The sequence below is a fragment of the Ceratotherium simum genome, chromosome 3, assembly GCF_057802395.1.
Source record: "Ceratotherium simum simum isolate JZ-2026a chromosome 3, ASM5780239v1, whole genome shotgun sequence".
Lineage (NCBI taxonomy): Eukaryota > Metazoa > Chordata > Mammalia > Perissodactyla > Rhinocerotidae > Ceratotherium > Ceratotherium simum.
In genome coordinates, this window is record NC_141902.1 from 10,905,600 (window position 1) to 10,926,408 (window position 20,809).

Genomic DNA, 20,809 nt, shown 5'->3' on the forward strand with positions numbered 1-20,809 from the left:
TCTGCTCCTCCTAAGGCACAGCCTGTCAGCCACTGACTCCCTGTCTCCACTCCCGCCCCCCAACACACACAAAATCTCCCATCCGATTCCTCACTCAAGAAAGAGATCTAAGACGAAAAGAGTCCTTCTTACCTAGAAAAAGGTATAAACCAGGGGCCAGCCCAGTGGCATAGTGGTTGTTTGCACACTCTGCTTAGGCCACCCGGGGTTCACAGGTTCGCATCCCAGGTACAGACCTACACACCGCTCATCAAGCCATGCTGTGGCAGTGTCTCACATACAAGAAATAGAGGAAGACGGGCACTGATGTTAGCTCAGGAACAATCTTCCTAAAGCAAAAAGAGGAAGACTGGCAACAGGTGTTAGCTCAGGGCCAACCTTCCTCACCAAAAAAAGAAAAAAAAAGGTATAAACCAGAATCAGCTAACTAGTTCATCTTTATTAAACACGGACGACTTAAGGCTTACCAGGTATGTGAGGAGAGGAAGCTCGAGATGAGCAAACAGAATTATTAACCCCACAGGAAACAGAGATAATTCAAAAGAACACTTTTAGAAACCTCTCATTTAATATGGAGAAATTCAAGACATTAGATCCTTACAAAAAGCACAGGATCCATGAAAAAGGAACAATATAATAAGAAATGCTCTTAAAGATTAAACATATGTTTGCTGAGAATGAAAAATTTAAGGATGGAAATATATAGTTGAGAAAATTTTCCAGAAAAAAAAGAGAGATAAAAAAATATGAGAGAAAAAGTAGAAAAAGAATTTAGCACGACAAAAAACAATTTCCCAGAGCCTTAGGACATGAGCCTTCAGTGTGAGCGCCTGACTGTGGCAGCCAGGACCGCCGCAGTCCTGTCTCCCTCCAAGAGAGAGACTGCTGCAGAGCAGGGGGGTCAGCTGACAGCCCCTTGCTGCTGCACCTTCAGCACTCGCGCCAAGACCAGGGTCTCCCGAGGGGCTCCCAGCCAAGGACAGAGCACACAGGGGTCCCAGAGCAGAGCACTCCGACCAGACGAGGGCCACCTCTAACAGGCAAGCCGTGCCCTAGGGATTGCACTGCCCCGGCTCAGGCTTCCTCAGAGCAGCCTGCAACCTGAGGCTCATCCTCCCCCACCTTCCTTCCTTCCCTCTCTCCTTTCACAGATGTCAGACCTGCATCACAGAGGGGAGGTTCTCTCCACCCGACTCTGCACTCTCTCCCCTTAATTCTTTACAGGTTTTCTCCCTCAATAAACCTCCTCAACGTCTAACTCCTCCTTGGAATCTGATTCTCAGAGGACCTGAACTAACACAAAAATAAATGAAAAAAGTCTCACGTGTAGGCACATCAAACTGATTTTTAGAACACCAAAGATAAAGAAAAAGTCCTAAAAGTTTCTCTAGGAAAAAATCAGGTTACCAACAAGAGAACAGAATCAAATTCCCTTCAGATTTCTCACCAGCAACAATGGGTATTAAAAGATAATATACTGATATTAATTGATATTAAAAGAACAATATATTCAAAATTCTGACCTATAATTTGATATCCAGATAAACTAACACCAAAAAAGGAGGTGGAGGAATAAAATTTTCAGACACGCAAGGATTCACAAATTTGACATTCCCTACATCCTTTCTTAGGAAATTACTTGAGAGTGAACTCCAGCAAAACAAAAGACTTAAAAAAACAGCAAGATAGGGCCGGCCCCGTGGCTTAGCGGTTAAGTGCGCGCGCTCTGCTGCTGGCGGCCCGGGTTCAGATCCCGGGCGCGCACCAACGCACCGCTTCTCCGGCCATGCTGAGGCCACGTCCCACATACAGCAACTAGAGGGATGTGCAGCTATGACATGCAACTATCTACTGGGGCTTTGGGGGGAAAAAATAAATAAATAAAATCTTTAAAAAAAAAAAAGAAAACAGCAAGATAGAGGATCTATGAAACAGAGAAGCAATCCCAACAAATCAGTCAAAATGCAGGCTCTGTTCACAGGCCTAGAGAGCAGCCAGTCTGGTTTGTAGCAGGAGGTCAAAGGCCTCCAAAATAGTCCTTAATAAACAAAAAATAATACACCCAACAGAAAAGACATGAGAGAGAATTTTTTAAAAATCAGGAAATGATAGGGGCTGGCCCGGTGGAACAGTGGTTAAGTTTGCACGCTCGGCTTTGGGAGTCCAGGGTTTGCAGGCTCAGACCCTGGGCATGGAACTACTCACCACGTATCAAGCCATGCTGTGGTGGCATCCCACATAACGTAGAGAAAGATGGGCACAGCTGTTAGCTCAGGGCCAATCTTTCTCAGGAAAAAAAAAACAATCAGGACATGATAATGGCAAAAAAAAGAAGTACATTAGAAAAGTGGGAGGGGATACTATACTTCCCCCAAGTATAAAACCAACCAAAATGTGTCATTGGGCTATTATTAGTAAATGAATAGAGAGAGTGGAGTAATAAAAAATTATTCATTTGACCTTGATGTCTAAGAACATTCTCTTCAGAGTTACCCCAGAAATTATGATACTGGGATTCATGGAGAAGGAAATATAAATAATTCCTAATTGCTAACTTCCTAAATAATTAAATAATTATGGGTCTAGGATTCCTAGAGGAGGACACATAAATTTAGTATACGATTTGGCTTGATAGTGAACAATACTGAAATGACAATAATGATATAAATGCTACTTACTGATTTTCATATTTCAGATCAACTATGGACCAAGTATAGAAGCTAGGTTATGCTTGTAGGCATAATATAATTATTAGCAACCTTGAAAATATTAAGGTATAGCTAAGAGAAGAAAATAGGATTTGAGCCAAGGTAGGGAAAGAGGCGAGGTGAAATAATGAGGAGTATTAATAGAGGTTTAAATATATTAAAATTACAAAGGTAACAACAGAAAACTTCAAGCTGGATAAATAAATACCAAACACAGGGGCCGGCCCCACGGTGTAGCAGTTAAGTGTGTGAGCTCCGCTGCTGCGACCTGGATTCGGATCCTGGGCGCACACCCACGCACAGCTTGTCAGGCAATGCTGGGGCAGCGTCCCATATAAAGTAGAGGAAGATGGGCATGAAGGTTAGCCCAGGGCCAGTCTTCCTCAGCAAAAAGAGGAAGACTGGCATGGATGTTAGCTCAGGGCTGATCTTCCTCACAAAAAATAAATAAAATATAATTTAAAAAGAAAATACCAAACACGAAGAGGAAAGGAAAATGGGGACAGGAGTAGTGCATGTTAAGTCCTAATTTTTCATCTCAAGGAATCAATACACAAACTGATAAACTTAATAAATCAAGTTAATAAATCAGGGATTAGAGGTATAAACGTACCTTCTAAAATTCTGAAATCACCAGAATTAAACAGGGAAAAAGAGTTTAAAAGAGTAACTAGGAGGTATAACTGGGGATAAGGAGTAAGTGGGGAAAAACTTGCTCTGCATCCTAAAATACTCTCTATTATTTGATTTGTTCCCATTTGGTTATATTACTTTAACAAAAATATATTTGAAAGCTAAGTACACTCATTTATTCTGGAACCCCACCGGATTTCAGACCACTCAGCCCATATCGAGTCTCCCGTCTTCCCCGTGCTCTCCTCCAGTGCCCTCCTTGACTCCTCACGGTTCTCTGTCCTCAGTTTATGCCCTCTCTCTATCATGTCTGATCTGTCTTCTCCTCTGCCCTCTCCTCTGTATTACTCCTCTGTCCTAGGGCAAACAACAAAATTTCACTCGATTGGAATGTACTACATCACACCTGTCCGATGTCTCATTTTCTTTTCACTTTCCCACTTAAAAAAGTAGTCTAGGGGCCGGCCCCGTGGCCTAGTGGTTAAATTTGGTGCACTCTGCTCTGGCAGCCTGGGTTCGGTTCCCGGGCACAGACCTACACCTCTCCTCGGCAGCCACGCAGTGGCAGCTCAGTCATGCTGTGGCGGCTCACGTACAAAACAGAGGAAGATTGGAAAGGTGTTAGCTCAGGGCCAATCTTCCTCAAGCAAAAGGAGGAAAACTGGCGACAGATGCTAGCTCAGGGCGTTTCCCCCTGAAATCTGGCTTTTAAACACCAAATGTAAGGATACTCTTACAGTCCTCTTTCTCCATGATATTTTATCCAAGCATTTCATGTGGAGTCTTTCTTTTCAGCCTTTTTTTCCTCAGGTGGGGTGAGAATGGACAGGGAGTGGCAAGACCTCACAAGAACAGGCTCAAAGAACAGCTGGGCAAGGCTGGCATAACGAGTTCCAGCTACAAACGCATCATTGCTTTGTTCAGGAATATCTACGTGGCACTGAAGGAAAAGTCCAAGAAAACAACTAGAAACCACCATCTTGTCAACATAAGTACTGTAATATTTAGGGGCCGGCCCCGTGGCTTAGCGGTTAAGTGCGTGCGCTCAGCTGCTGGCGGCCCGGGTTCGGATCCTGGGCGCACACGGACGCACCGCTTCTCCGGCCATGCTGAGGCCGCGTCCCACATACAGCAACTAGAAGGATGTGCAGCTATGACATACAACTATCTACTGGGGCTTTGGGGGAAAATAAATAAATAAATAAAATTATAAAAAAAAAAAAGTACTGTAATATTTATTAGCTATACTTAATTGGCTTTCCTTTCATACTCATATTAATGTGCAAGAAGACGAGTAATAGAACACAAACCTGAGTTAGGGAAATATTCTAAAGATAATGAGTCCAAAGCTAAAAATGATGACACATCACCTCAATACAGTTATCCTACAGTAAATCTCCACATTCCCCACTAAAACAGTAAATATCTTACAAATGAAGAGAAAAACAAGAAAGAAAATTGCACACGACTTCAGTGAATGAAGGAAGAAGATCCAAATTATGAAATCTACCATTAGACAATATCCTGGTTCTCTTTAAAATATCATCAATTTTGACTTTCAAAAGTGGATTAATTTGTTCCTTCATGTCTATTTGCAAGAAACAGAGCACATTTTTGGTAAGATAACCAAATGAGAAAGATCCATATAAAGCATTAGTTTTGAGCCTCAAAGCTACTGGGAGAAGTAAAAAAAAAACTAACTAACAGAGCCATACTTATAAAAAAACTAGCTGATTTTATTATTATTATCAATGTCAAATAAGTTTTTTAATCAATTAAAATTTATTTAATTAAGCATAAAGTTACTTTCACATTTGTCTACAACCATAGTAAATACAGTTCTTGGCATAAAGACACAGCCTTTGGAGTTTAAAACATCCCCAACTGCAAGATTACATATATAAAACACCCATCATTGTTTATGTGATAGAGGACTCCTTAATCAAATCAAAATAATTATACTATCTAGAATAAAATAAAAGGGAAATAATTTACTCATAAGATTCATATTTAAATCATCTTTATTTACAAAATACTCTCCTGAGAATTATAATTGCATTGAGCTGCAATTTGAGCGAAGGTATAATCACTTAAGTAACAGCAGTCACTTAAACTGCAAATGAGAGAGAAGTCAAAATCACTTTTGACGAGAGAACAGAAACACTGTCAAGTTTCTTTCGGTGGTTCTGGATGTTCAGTAGTCGGCTCATCTGAAGGCGGAATCATCCCTGACGGGAACTCACTTCTACTTTCCGGATGTGGGGGTGGGGGTGGGGGTGGGGGGAAGAATCCTGCTCCTGGGGGAAGGTACTGAGGAAAACCTCTCGGTGCATAGACATTTCTCACTGTTCAAAGAGATGGTAAAAGACACTTTGTGACATTAAGCACCTGTACTGAGGCCCTAATAAATTATTAGCTTATAACTTCCAGTACCTATCTTTATATCCAAAATTGACACCAGAATAATTACTTGATCTAAGAAATGAATTTTTACAACATTGAGAACACACACTCTTCAACTACACGTGATTAAAGGGAATATCATCAACTTCAGACAATTTTTGTCCTATGAAAATCTAAGATCTTAACACTTTTAAAAAAGGAGAATTACTTCAAAATTTACAAAACTTACTTAAAAAAAAGTTTCACATAACATAATTTTCACCAGACTTAAAATTATATCAGTAATTCCTGATTCTAATTTGATATTATCCTAAAATATTTCCAGTTATATCAAAGACCATCTTGACATTCCCCAAATAAACTCATTTTAATTCACCTTAAACTTTAAAAATAGAGGAGCAATGAAGGAAGGAATAACTATATCAGGCAAATAATAGACTTTTGTCTAGTACTTGATAACCATGTATTTATTTTGCAGAAACCTACAGTTCTAAATGGCAATGTATAGATATAGAAGCAATAAATTATTCCTTTTTTTCTTATGTGAGGCTATGAAAGAATTTCAATAAATTCAACAGTTAGGCTAAAGATGATAAACATTTTAGGTTTTAAATAAGTAGGACTGTATGCGAACTACGTATGAAAAAGATTTTTAAAAATACTTTAGCCAGTAATTTTAATGCTAAAATATAAATTGTAATTATTTTTACTAATTGATGCAGTAACCAGTTTCTATCAAATAAGATACAAATATTAGTCGTAACATAAGACTCCTGCAAAAAGCCAATGATTTGGATTACTGAAATACAGAAGTAATTCCACATTACTAAAATGAATCAAGTCGAAGCCTCATTACAGTCTACTGATGGCCGGCCACCAGCGCAATTTGGAAAAGTAACTGTACACTCACAGAACATGAGAAAAATCTTCCTCCACTGTTTGACTGCATGAATAGAAAGAATTAATATCTCTGATTTGCTCTATAAAACACATATTAAGCTTAAAAAGAAAAAAAACATACTTGGCAATGGACGAAGTGGCGGGCCAGGGAAATCCCTGGGTGGAAAGTAATCGCGGGGGGCTCCGTACATGCCTCCTGGAGGAGGTGCAGGAAAGGGAGGACCTCTTCTCAGGAACGGGCCCCTGGTATCCACTGGAAACAATGGAGCTCTGACTGGAGGGATTGGTGGGGGAACAAAGCCAGGGCCCGGTGCTCCACTTTCAGCGGGCAGAGATGAATCAGGCACGTTTAAATTCTATAACAAATCGACATACGACAGTCACTAAAACAACAGCAAAATTTGCAATCGTTGCCCTGAACGTCTTCAGCTTAGAAGCAAACACCTGGGCACCCAGGCAGAAAGCGGCCCATGACAGTCTCAAAACGCTCCGGAGAAAGACCCAAGCTGTGTCCTACCTCAGAGGGACTTGAGCTATCACAAATATTTTATTAACTCAACAGAAAACAGCTCTACCCCACAAAGCAATATTCTAGCTAAAGATAAAACCCAAGAATAGTCCACGAATATCAAAATATACACTCCTTTATCAAGCATATACCGAAAAAAAAGAAAAGATGCTTATGTTTATATTTTCAAAGTGACCAAAACCAAGATTATAAATGTAGTAAACAAAACTATACTCTAAAACATTCAAATAAAAATCCAAGGGGGAAAATCCAAATTCTCGTTTAACTACAGTAAATTCACTCACGCCTCTAGTCTGTGAGTTGTACTTTATCACCATAGGGTACAATCCAGAAAAGAAACAGCTATAATGCTAAGTAGGAAGTATATTTGTCAAAAAAAGAGAAGCAGTTTTATATCAAAAACTAGATTGCTAGCTAAATGTCTATCCTAGTAAACCGAGAAACTGGAAGGTTCTTGAATACATGAATAAAATTCCATTTTCAATACTTACACCAAGATTGTCCTTGCTATCATTTCTACTGGATTCCATTTCTGAAGACACTGGCCCATCTAGACACAAAAGTTAAACCATGAAAAATATAGGATTTATCGTTCCATTCCTGGAATATCTCCAGATCACAAAGGACATTGATATCTTCTCACCCCCCTTGTCAGTGCATAAAGCCCCTTGATACCAGCATCCTGCACTGGGGCCACAAGAACAGCTTGAGACCCCTGGAAATTTTGGCAGACTCTGCAAAGGCATGTGGCAGTGACTTCTAGCTTGCTCCCAGGTGACTGCTGCAAGCAGCAGCACCAGGAGACTTCTAGGAGGGAGCAGCCCACTCCCTCCTTCCTTCTTTCATTTTTATCCCACCTTCCTTCCTTCCTTTCTTTTCTCCCTCCCACTCTCCCTTCTTCCTTTCCTCCCTCTCATCCTTCCTTTCTTATTCCTCCATCAGGTAACATGGACTAGCATTTGAATTTAGCCACTATTTCTGAAAAAATGCTCCTGGACTTTGTCATCAAGAACTACTCAGTCTCTGAGAACATAAATTCAAACCACCTTCTCTCTGACACAACTACCCACCCTCTCCTGGCTTTCCCACTTACTCTCACTATACCTGTCCTTGCATGTCACTGAAGCTTCCAGCCCTCTGATGGAGCTCTCAGCTTCCTCCTTTCTTCACTTCTTCTCTAATTAACTGGACTTCAAAGTCCACCACTTCAGCCAGTCATCAAGGTGCTGGCTCTACTGGCCATTTTTCACACGTGCTTGACAACATTCCAGCCCTCGACTAATCCAACTCTCTGCTTCCACTTTGTCTATAGCTGAGCCACTAAGCACTTCTGGGAGTAAAATAAACCAGAGCCGTGTAGACTGGCAGCACTCCAGACTGATGGATCTCCAGCCACACCTCCAGCTGCCTACTGCCCAGCCTTCCCTCTGTGTCTTCTAAGTCAGTTTTCTCCTCAGCAATTTCAAACGTCTGTTCTCCTCAAACCGACTCCACCAACCACTTAGAAACTCCCTGAACTTTTTGTACTCAAACATAAATGTATCCGCAACTATATTCCTATGATCTTTCCTCCTATTACCATGGAAAAGGATCCTTCTAGACTTCTGTAACCCTGCTTCTGTGCCCAGAATCCCTCCCATCCAGCTTCCTCAGGGATCTTCCTCCCCCTGTTGTCTCTCTCCTCCCTTTCTGCTAGATCCATTCTATCAGCAAGTTTCTCCCAACTGCTACTTAAAAATGAGACAGAAAAAGAGAATCCCCCTACAGCCACCTCTGTCCTTCCACAACCAAGAACTGTTCTACATATAGTGTTTGGAATAGTGTTATATATATGCTGCTCCACTGAAATTATTTTCCCCAAGATCAAAAATAGTCTTTTTTTGCCCAATTAAAAAAGACACTTTTAGTCCATATTTTATATTATTTCTCTTGTTGGCTACTCCTTCCCTCTTTAAAGCTGTGTTCCCAGCCTTCAGTTTCTGTGGTAGTCCCTTCCTTCTCTCTCTTTCTCCTTTCTAGCTGCTCCTTCTCAGTCTCTTTGGTGGTCTCCACTACCTCTGACTATCCTTAAATCGTGGTCTCCTCAGAGTTTCACCCTCAGCCCTCTTCTCTTCTCATTCCCCCCTTGAGAAATCCCATTCTCTTACTGTTTTAATTTGATGTGTAATACTAACAACTTTCAGATGTGTAACTCAGCTCTAGCTATTTCCCCCAGGACTTCAAAGCCTGAACTGCCTACTTGAATATTCATACAGGTGTATCACAGGTGCTGCTAATTTTGTAAGTTAAAAATGGAACATAACTTTTCCTGTCAAACTTTCTGCTGCTCCTTGTTCCTTGTCTCAGAACGATGAATGGCCCCAGGTGCCACAGCCAGGAATCTGGACATCAGCCAAAACTCCTTCTCCCTCACTCCCACACCATGAATCCTAAATCCTCTCAATTCTGTTGTCTCTATCCCCTCTGCTAAATCACCACCATCACTCATGTAGATGTCATAGTCTCCTCAAAAGTTATCCTCCTTCCAATCTTGACCACTCCCTCCAATCTATTCACCATAATGCAACCAGAGTAATTTCTCTAAAATGCAGATCTGATTATATTATTTCTCTGTTTAAAATCCTTTAATGTGTTCCCATTATCCTGTGAATAAGGTCCAAATTTCTGAACAGGTTTGCAAGGCCTTGAAAACTTTATGCACTGCTTACCTCTTCACTACTTGTTTCAGTATTCCCTGACTCACACTCCATGTTACCGCCATAACTTACTAGGCATGCTTAAATCTACAACTTTAAGGATGCTATTCTCTCCTGCTAGAGCATTATCACCACCATTTTCCTCCAGCTAATCCCTCCTTTAATTCTCAGCTTGTATGTCACTTCCTCCAAGAAGATTTTCTTGACTATCCCACACTCAGAACAACACCTCATCCTGGTGAGTGCCCCATGTGCTCCCATAACACCCTGTACTCATGACTTTGGCCACTGTACTGCAACTGCCTTAGGGCTTTAGGGCTTTACTAGACCTCAAGGGATAAGGAATGAGGAGGGAGCTCCCATTCGCCACTGAAATACAGCGTGCCATAATGCCTGTCGTACCGTAAGCATTCTAACAGCCATTCAGTGCATCAGTGGAGGAGTCCTCTCATTTCAACAAAGTACAGGGATCAAGACCACGGTTCTGGTGTCAGACAGATATGGTCTCAAATCCTGGCTCTGATACTTCCTACCTGAGATCTTTTTGAGTTTTGGTTTCTTCATCTATGAAGTGAGGATAATAGCATCTACTTCAGAGGTTCATTGTGAAGATTAAATGAGATAATTCACTTTCATTCAATAAATGTTTACTGAGCACTAGTGCTAGTCAATGTGTTTCAACCATATCTCTCACCATTCTCCTTCGTGTAAATAACATATACGGACAAACCAGCAATAATACGTTACACATGTATAGAACTTTTCTATTTACAAAACACTTTCACACACATTAACTCATTAACCCTTGTAAGACCTCATCAAGTGATTAATATCTCAGCTTTACAGTCATTATCATCAATGACTCGTGCTGTCTCTTTATTTTTCTTATGCTGCTCATTATTATTGGCACAGACCTCCACCTCTCAACTAATTTTTCAAAAGCAGCTCAAATGCCACCTCCCTCATGGAGTTTCCCCTGATCCTTCAACTGGATGGGAGTTCTCCCTTTCTGTGAACACAGCATATTCTCTCATGGGACTTACTATTCTGACCAGTATTAGTTAAATATATGTTTGTCTTTTTTGCCTATTTAATTATTAGCTTCTTACAGCCAGACACTATATCTCATTATAATTATATTATCTGCTATGTCATGCAAGGTACCTTCTAAACAGAAGGCACTTAAAAATTATTTGCTAAATTGGATATTGTTCAATTCCAAAATAAAAAAAGGATATGTAAAAAGTTTTAAATAGCATTAAACAGATGCTCAATCCATATATACTTTCATTCCATTAAGCTTGAATCAATAAGGGAAAACAACGCCAAAAGCCAAACAGTTAAAAAGAATTAACTTGATTATAACAGAAATCCAGGCCATAGGTCTGCTTCTTCGCTTATTACTCAAAAAAGACTGATGTCCTGAAATAATAAATATGATAACTGGCAACACCCCCCCCCATATATACCTTTTGCTGAGGAACTTTTTACCAATAAATTTATTTTAATTTTCTACTTATTTTTACTCTTTTTATTTTCTTAATGTTATGCACTTCTGATTGATACACTGGTTATATACATTTCCCAACTTCAGTGGGTTGCTGAGGTGGTTTGAGTAAAGGAGTGCCCGATAACTAGTAGGTTGCTCAGTAAATGTTAGTTAAACCTATCTAAGTGTAAAATGTTTAAACAAGGTGATTGATTAAACCATCAACAGAGCATGCACTCAAATTATTTTTCTGGTGAATGTTCACACATCCATTCACACTAGCCTAATTTCCCTGATTACTAAACAGGCTATATGTAAGCAGACTGGAAAAACTAGAAAATTAATCATGGAACAGGGTAAATTTTTCCCAAAGGTACATATAGTAAACCCACTACCATGGTGCTCTAACCAACCACCAACATATGTATAGATGCCACAGACGTGTACAACAACAAACATAAAACTGGGCAGTTTTCAGGAAAGAGACTTGGGCCTTAAGAGCTACTAGAGATAGCATTATAGTAGTCCTTTATTCAGCTTCCTGCTCTTTAGAGTGCCACCATTATTATAAAACACATACACACACAACGTATTTCTTACCCACTTTATCCAAAGATGGCATATTAAAACTTCTGAGTTCTGCCGGTCCAGATAGTCTACCAGAATTAGGATAAAATCTGTCTTGCCTTTGTGGAGGAAGAGCTGGATCAGGATATGGTTGACCTAGAAAACAAGTTTTAAAAATATCTTCATTAGTATAAAAATAAATCAAGTTTACTTAAATTTAATATATTGAACATAGACATTTCTCTTGCTTCCTAAAAGACTTTGATCCATATTCTTAGTAAACAATAGTAAACAATTTTAGGAAAATTACATATTTTACTATAGGCAATAACTTTGCTTTTGTAGTAAACACAAGTATAATATGCTACTCTGGATTTTCAAAGTTTCCATTACCGGGTGTAAATTAGAATATATGAATAGAATTTAGTTAGATATATTCATTTAACTTTCAATTTTAATAACAGTGGAAAGAAGTGGATACATCAATATGTCAAAAAAGACTTTGAGGAGATAGCTATTAACAAAGAAAGAAAAAAACAGAATATGTTGTGATCATAGCAAGAAATTTAGCGGAACAAACAATGATAAAAGAAATGGTCACCAAAGCAGAAAGTATCATTCAGAGGTCATCAGTGATCAAATTTGATGTGTTGGAATTTAGCATCCCTCCAAAACTACAGGGAAAGTTCTCTGACTCAACAGATGAATGGAAGGTTCACAATGCTCAGATTAAGGACATCTAAATAGACACAAATTTGGGTGCAGACTCACTCAGGTGCTTCTACAGCCACCCTCCTTTGTCCCCAGGAGTCATTTATGATGACAAAATGGTAATTCCTGAGTCCTTGTGGAACTCACCATTCTTGAAAAAATATAGGTAGTCTATCTCATCTTTGAGAGGTGATGGCCGACTCTGATAGATTAGGTATACATATGCCCAATTCTAAAAATATGGGGAAGGTCAAAGGGAGTGAATTGTGTGACTCTCTCTTACCCTATGGATACGGAAAAAACAGCCCCAAACTGCCTTCAGTGACTGTCCTAGGAAGCGGTTCATAATGTGAACTCCATACAGTACTGGATATGTCACTCCTCATCCGGCTCAGCCGCCTGGGACCTTACTGACACACCTCTCCCACACAAAGCCAAGGAAACGACCTGGCATCTACCAGAGCTGGTGGAGAGAATTATATTTAATGAGCTCCCAAGGGTCAGGGGATGTGGCTTAGGAGAGACAAATCCGGATAGTCTTCAGGACTCATTTCCTCCTCTTTTCAGAATCTTACCAAAGAGCTGTCTCAACGGGTCTGAATTAGTCCAGTGGAAGAAAAGGCCAATACCAACCACTGAGATCTAAACCGAGGCCTCCCCTTCTACTTCAAACATGGGATTAATTAAATGGCAGATTTGGGCAAGGCGATAAAATGGAGGAAACCTGAAAACTTCCCAACTCTTTCTTAATCAGGTCTCAAGATACCGTATCATTATTTTGCTTCTAAAATACATCCTCATAATATCAGCAACCTCAGAAATACACAATTTTGCTACAAGTACACTATTTTATAAATCATATGCTCATGTTGCCCTCCACTAGCAAAATAATCCATTCCTTAAATCTACCAGAGCCTATTACGTGCCAGGCATTAGTGATACAAAGTTGGTTTTGATAGAGTCCGTACTCTTATAGTCTAATGGTGAAAGAAAGAACTAAATACAATGTGATCAATGCCTTAATAAAAGGGCATACAAATAATATGAAAGATGGCCTATCTAATTCTGATTGGTGGAATCAGAAATGGGGTCACAGAGGAGGTAAAGCTTGCCCTGAAAGGAAAGTAAGGAAGGATGAACGAGTAAACAAGGGTATTCTGGTTAAACTCAAAGATACATATACGTATAGATCCACACACACATACACACACACACACACACACACATACACACACACACACACACACACACAGAGTAACTGTAATGAGATAAAGCTATGTGGAAGGCATATGACCAAGGAAAGTCTGAAATACAGAAAACAGGGACATGAATGGTTCCTTTCTTTCTTTTTTGCTTTCTTACCTTTGTTTTCTACCAATCTCATAAAAGAAAAGATGATTAAAAACAAAGAATGTGAGAAGGAAAAGGATCAGGGAAAAAAACAAATAAAGAGTGAGAATAAGTGGAAGGGGCATTCTGAAGCAGTTTCATAAACTAAGAATTAGAATAAAACTCACGATGTCTAGTTTGAACAAAAATATCGTTCATCTCTTTCCATTGCGTAACATACGTTGGACTGCAGTGGTTTCTTGAGTAACTATTTGATGATTTGGGTTCTATCACATAACAGGAACATTAGCATGGTTGATAACAGAATCATAAAGATGGATAAAGGATTCGAATTTTTTTTTTGTGAGGAAGATCAGCCCTGAGCTAACATCCATGCCAATCCTCCTCTTTTTGCTGAGGAAGACTGACCCTGAGCTAACATCTATTGCCAGTCCTCCTCTTTTTTTCCCTTTTTCTCCTCAAAGCCCCAGTAGATAGTTGTATGTCATAGTTGCACATCCTTCTAGTTGCTGTATGTGGGACGTGGCCTCAGCACAGCTGGAGAAGCGGTGCGTCAGTGCACGCCCGGGATCCAAACCTGGGCCGCCAGTAGTGGAGCGCATGCACTTAACCGCTAAGCCACAGGGCTGGCCCCAGGATTCAAATTTTTTTAAGTTCAATGCTGGTAACTAATCAGGTAAAATAAGCATCTTCACTTAAAACAGAATGTGAAGAAATAGTTAAATCTAATGATTAATAAATTTAAATGGAGGGCCAGCCCCAGTGGACTAGTGGTTAAGTTTGACGCACTCCACTTAGGCAGCCCAGGTTCAGTTCCCAGGCACAGACCTACACCACTCGTCTGTCAGTGTCCATGCTGGAGCGGTGACTCACATACAAAAAAGAGGAAGACTGGCAACGGATGTTAGCTCAGAGCAAATCTTCCTCAGCAAAGAAAAGATAAGAAAAGAAATTTAAATGAATGGAAAGAAAAATTTCCAGAAAGTAGCTGATAAAAGCATTGATGTGACTAGGTTATGACTCTGGGATCAAGAGATCAACGGTACAGAAAGGAGGTCTATAGAAAGAAGACTTATACAAACATGGACATTTGGTTTAAGATAATAGTAATATTTCAAGTTGATGAACCAATATACAGTATTAAAATAACTGTCCAACCAATGGGGAAAAAAATAACTCCTCATACTAAACACTAAAACAAAAATAAAATTCAGATTAAAGGCTTAAAATCAAAACAAAATTTTAAAATTTTAGAAGAAAACAAAATATCTTTTCATTCTAGGGACAGGTCTTAAGCAAAACAAAAACTCTATAAAAATAAGGATGGATTATACTTACTTAAAATCTGAAACTTATGTATAACAATAACATACATAATAACAAAGTGAGAAAATATTTGCAAAAGACAAAAGATTAGTATCCAAAGTATACCAAGAATTCCTATTAAGCAAGAGATAAAATGGATCAGGCAACTTACAGGAGGAATACAAATGACCAATAAACATGAAAAGATGCTCACTCACTAATAATCAAAGAACCACCAAGAAAAATGAGATGATAATTTTAACTCATATGGCTGGAAATATTCAAAAAAGTTTTACATCAAGTAATAGCTACTCTCAAATACTTCACACGTAAGTACTCTTGAGGACAATATCTATTAAAATCGAAAATATGCATTACCTATTACCCAGCAATTTCATTCCCTGGAGTCATCTCTAAAGAACATGCAGAAAGCATGTTAACTGCAGTATTTTTAGTAATGGTGAAACACTGGAAACAGCCTAAATGCTCATCAGAGGAGACTGGATAAATATCTTGTGGTATATTTATATATTGAAATACTTATACAGCAATTAAAGTAATAAACTTGATACAAATTAAAATGGAAAGCATTCAAGAACATAATGCTGATAAAGAAACTTGATAAAACAGAAATATACCTTTTTTTTAATCATATATGGACTGTAAGTTTACAAGCACTAAACTCGTGAGCAGTTTCCTCTGGGAAAGAAGGAAGGTAACAGCTCCGGGAGAGGACACAGAATAGACTTCAACTCATTTACATAGTGTGCTATTTCTTTTTATGTTTTATTTACACATACACATGTGCGCGCACACACACACATATATATCTAAAGCAAATTATTAATATGTAAATTCTGGGAGGTGATATACAGAATTTTGCTACATATCTGTTTTTGTTATCTTCATCTGCAAAATGGGAATAACACTCATAAGGTATTAGAATGACTAATAAAAAGCACTCAACATAATATCTGGCAAAAAGTAAACACCCCAAAGTAACCAGAATGATAAATTAAATTTTTATAATCTCTACTATAGTATTGACTAGTCTCATTCAAATTTATGACCAGAACTTTCAGACAGATACTCAACTCTGCGCTGTAATCATCCACACTTCACCGATATCTCAGCTCCTTCAATCTCCTCAACGGCTATTGTATACCTTTTTCTCTCCCTGCAAATCTCTGGCCATCCCCTCCTCCCCCAGCCCAAGTTAATAACCTTGCCACACCAAGAAAACTGATGTGACTGGACACCCTCGCTGACCCTCACCCCCTCTCCACATCTGCACCCCGTGCTCCGCCTGCCTTCTTTGTGCAATAGATAAAGCGATTCAGCTCCTATCTGACTTCTCAGTTACACCCGGGATCTCATCCTTCTTGTTTACCGCTCAAGGGCTTCACTTTTATAATTATACCCTCTCCCATACATCATCAATTTCTCCTCCTATCTTGGATTATCCCCAACAGCAAATAAACATGTTGTAATATTTTCAATCTTTACAAATCTCATCTCTTGCATTTATTCAAAGCAGATTTTTTCAAAAAGTTGTTTACATTTGTCCCCACATCCTACCCTCTCTTCAGGAGGACGGAAAATTAAACTTTATGTGTGTAAACATATATAGCAGTACTTTATCAACCAAATACTAATCATTAGAATTTACACAGGACCATTATACAAGAAGATATAAGTGATACGAGATACACACTCCCAAAAAACTGGTAGCCCCAAAATTTGGAAACAATTTTAACGTAAATATCGTCTAAGAAGACAAAACCATCGCTGAAGATTTTAGGACACCTTAAGTTTATGAAGACTTCAACACCTCCACAAAGAGATTAAAATGAGCCTAAGTGAAGACAAACTATAATTCCATCAAATAAATCTTGTCTAAAAAAATGTTCGCAATGCAGGACAATGGTCTGCAGAAACGCCTACAAATCAGAGCCCGTGAAGTAAAAGTCTACGCCTGTGCTTCTAAAGCTAGCAGTTCTGATCTGCTTAGCTTGATTTTGTTTCTCAAAGTGAATTTAAACCTGTCCTTACCAATGTGGCTGCATATGTCTCTTATCTGTCCAGCTCTTCAAGAGAAAGAGAAAAGCAAGTTTTTAAATGTGCAAGGCTGAAGACCAGACTTAATTCGTGATAACACCACCAAGGTACAGCTGCTAAGTCTCTTTGCTACCCATCACATAAAATATATTATCCAAACCAGTGAAAGATAAGCACTGACAAAAACAATAGAAGCCACAAACATACTCCCCGCTCTTTTAACAATGAAGACTAAGAATATTAAAAGCTCAAAAAAGGACAAGGAGCGGAAGTGACATGATTCCTCTTAATTCATCTCTCTATGCTCGGTAGTAAGATTTGCTCAGAATTAAGATTCTTTACTCTTCTCTATTACTTCTCCCTGTTGGAAAAGGAGGCTGTGCGGCTAGAGAGAGGAATAGACGGAAACTGAAGGCAGAGCTCTGAGACCAAGAGGAGCACTGAGAGATCAAGAACTCCAAAGGGCAAAAAACTGATCAAAACAGAAACTTTGTTTCATGAAAGTATCTGTGGTTTTCTTACTCTTTTTTTTAAGTTAAATTTCTACCAAAATAAAATATTTACAAGCACTTAGACACCATTAGTATCTTTCTTGTTAGATTCATGAACATTTACATATGAAGAATTGTGACTCAGATTAATACCTGCACCATAAATTATTTGTAACTGCCCCGTAGACATAATTCTCAGGAATCAGCTAAAAGGCTAAAAGCCAAAAATCCTCAGGCAAAAAGCTATCGTTTAAATTTTACCATTACTTTTCTTATTTGAATTATTTGTTACTAATATTGTTGAAACATGTTACTGATTATAGTCATATAAGGCTTAAGAATATTTTAATATCCATACCTCTTAAAATGTATTAGTAACTACTAAATATGGGAGTTAAGAGATCACATTTTAAGATTTCCTAAAAACTTGCCTAAACTACTACTCCTCAAGACTGCTTAATATGCACAGCTTTGTAAACGAGCAAGCGTAAAGAGGCAATGCAATTTACTTAGGGGCCATTTATTAGAAAAGCTAAACAAAAAAACGAAATGTTCCTTTCTTCCAAAGAGTAATTCTAAAATCTAAGAAATTAGAGAACACAAATATACTTTTTAAACATCGTTACATAATAAGTGAAAACACATTATGAAAGTCTTATCCCTTGGGTAGACTGCATTCGTGACCTCAATTCTGCATCCCTCCTTGCATCCTCGTCCTCGAGAGGTGGATACATCTCCTGCCCATGAGTCTAAATCCTGTCGTGTGACTTGCTTCGGTCAATCACAGGTTAGCTCTTGTGACTCAAAGAGAGGCTTACAAAAGCACTTGCGTGTTTCCGCTTTTCTCCTCCTGCACTTCAGCAGAAGGCTGAGAGACGCACAGAATGAAGGTCCATTTCCTATGGAATGAGGCACTGAGCAAGGTGAGTCACACTGTTAAATTTTTATTACAGTTCAGTATTTAAGAATTTACAATGGACTGGTTATCCTCAGAACATATTCCTGTTAAAATTCTCATTCTGATTACCATATGATATGTATTAATAACTTATTTATATTATTCATCAGGAACATTTTTTTCTGCTTAAACTGTAAAGATTTCTAACTAAATTCATAAGATGAATAAAAGTAAACCGAAAATTGTCTCTTGATCTGAACGCTGGTTATACAGGTGTGCTCAAAGCGTGAAAAAAATTAAGTTATATGCTTAAGAATACTTGCACTTTCCTCTATGTGTATTGTATCCGATAAGAAGGGTTTTTTTTACTTTTGATTTTAAAATAAAGATTCACAGAAAGCTGCAAAAATAAGACAGAGAGGTCCTGCATACTTTTTACCCAGATTCCCCCAGTGTTTACATCTTTCATAACTATAGTGCAACATAATAACCGGGAAACTAACATTGGTACAATGTGAATGTGAATAGTTCCTGCCATTTTGTCACATGTGCAGATTTGTGTAATCACCACCACACTCAAGACACAGACCTATTCCATTACCAATCCATTAGCAAAAATCTCCCTGAGGCTACCCTTTATAGTCACATTCCCTCTCCTCAACTACCCTAACCTATGGCAACCACTAATCTGCTTTCCATTTCTAGAATTCTGTCATTTCAAGCACATTACACACATGGAATCATACAGTATCTGACCTTTTGAGAATTTTTTCACTCAATGTAATGCCTTTGAGATCTATCCAAATTGCTGCATGTATCAAGAGTTCACTATTTCTAGTGTAATTCCATTGTGGCTGAGGACACACTGTATGATTTAAATTCTTTTAAATTTGTTGAGGTTTGTTTCACAGCCCAGGATATGATCTCTCTCGGGAAATGCTCCTTTGGGGCCTGAAAAGCATGTGTATTCTGCTGCTGCGGGGTGACGTGTTCCGTAAACGTAGACCAGGTCCCATGGGTCGATGGCAGCGTTCAGTTCTTCCATGTCCTCGCTGAACTGTCTGTCCAGTTGTTCTATCAATTGTTGAGAGGGGAGCTGAGGTCTCCAACTAAACTGTGCATTTGTCTGCTTCTCCTTTCAGCTCTATCACTTTTTGCTCCACATACTTTGTAGCTCTGTAGTTTGCCGTATACACATTTAGGATTTGCTGTCTTCTATCCTTTTTATCCTTATTTGATGTCTTTCTCTGCCCCTGGTAATTTTCTTTGCTCTGAAGTCTACTTTATCTGATATTAATAATAGCCACTCCGGCTTTCTTTTGATTATTTTTTGCATAGTATATCTTTTTCCATCCTTTGCTTTCAACCTACCTACCTATAAACTGTTATACTTGAATGAGTTTTGATTGAACAGCAAATAGTTGAGTTATGATTTGTTTGTTTTTTAATCCATTCTGCCAATCTGTCTTTTAATTGCTGATGTTAGACAATTTACATTTAATGCAATTATTGATATGTTAGGGCTTAAGTCTGCCATTTGTCTTTGTTTTCTATTTGTTCCCTCTGTTTATTTTTGTTTTCTTTTTCCTGCCTTCCTATGGGTTACTTGAACATTTTTAGAATTCCATTTTGATTTATCTGACCTACAGTGTTTTTGAGTATCTCTTTTAAAAGGTTTTTTAGTGGTTGCTCTAGGTATTACATAACTTATCACAGCTTACTGGTGTCAACATTTACCAATTCAAGTAAATTGCAGCTTGACCTGGAACAGGAAGTCTCCCAATAAGAAGTTTTTAAAAACTGAACAAGGTGTGTTCATCAATTGGATTTAAAGAAGAGTGCCTTAAATAGTCTTTGGCTTGACTAACACTATGCATGTTATTTGGTCTACCAAGTAAATTGAAAATTATCTAACAAACCTCAATATTAACCATTAACTCCTGGCTAAATTTTATATTACTCAGCTAAACAGATTACAGAGATCACTAGTTCATCTTTCTCAATGTGTGTAAAAGGACTGAGGTCCAAAGAGGTGAAACAAGTTTCAAAAATCACATAAAAGGTTAAAAAG

At 38.6% G+C, this 20,809-nt stretch overlaps 1 protein-coding gene across 4 annotated transcripts in view; it reads right to left on the bottom strand.

The window, feature by feature from the left end:
- Positions 1-5,056: 5,056 nt before the first annotated feature.
- The window catches only part of MIA2 (MIA SH3 domain ER export factor 2), a 100,026-nt gene continuing 84,273 nt past the window's right edge, over positions 5,057-20,809 (bottom strand). For all 4 annotated transcript variants that reach the window (XM_014792106.2, XM_087422299.1, XM_087422293.1 and 1 more), the window contains 4 exons: positions 11,959-12,081; positions 7,665-7,723; positions 6,766-7,000; positions 5,057-5,686 (listed from right to left, as the gene is read on the bottom strand). In XM_014792106.2, coding sequence (XP_014647592.1) covers positions 5,508-5,686; positions 6,766-7,000; positions 7,665-7,723; positions 11,959-12,081 — 596 coding nt within the window. In that variant the 3' untranslated portion in view covers positions 5,057-5,507. The remainder of the gene's footprint in view (positions 5,687-6,765; positions 7,001-7,664; positions 7,724-11,958; positions 12,082-20,809) is intronic.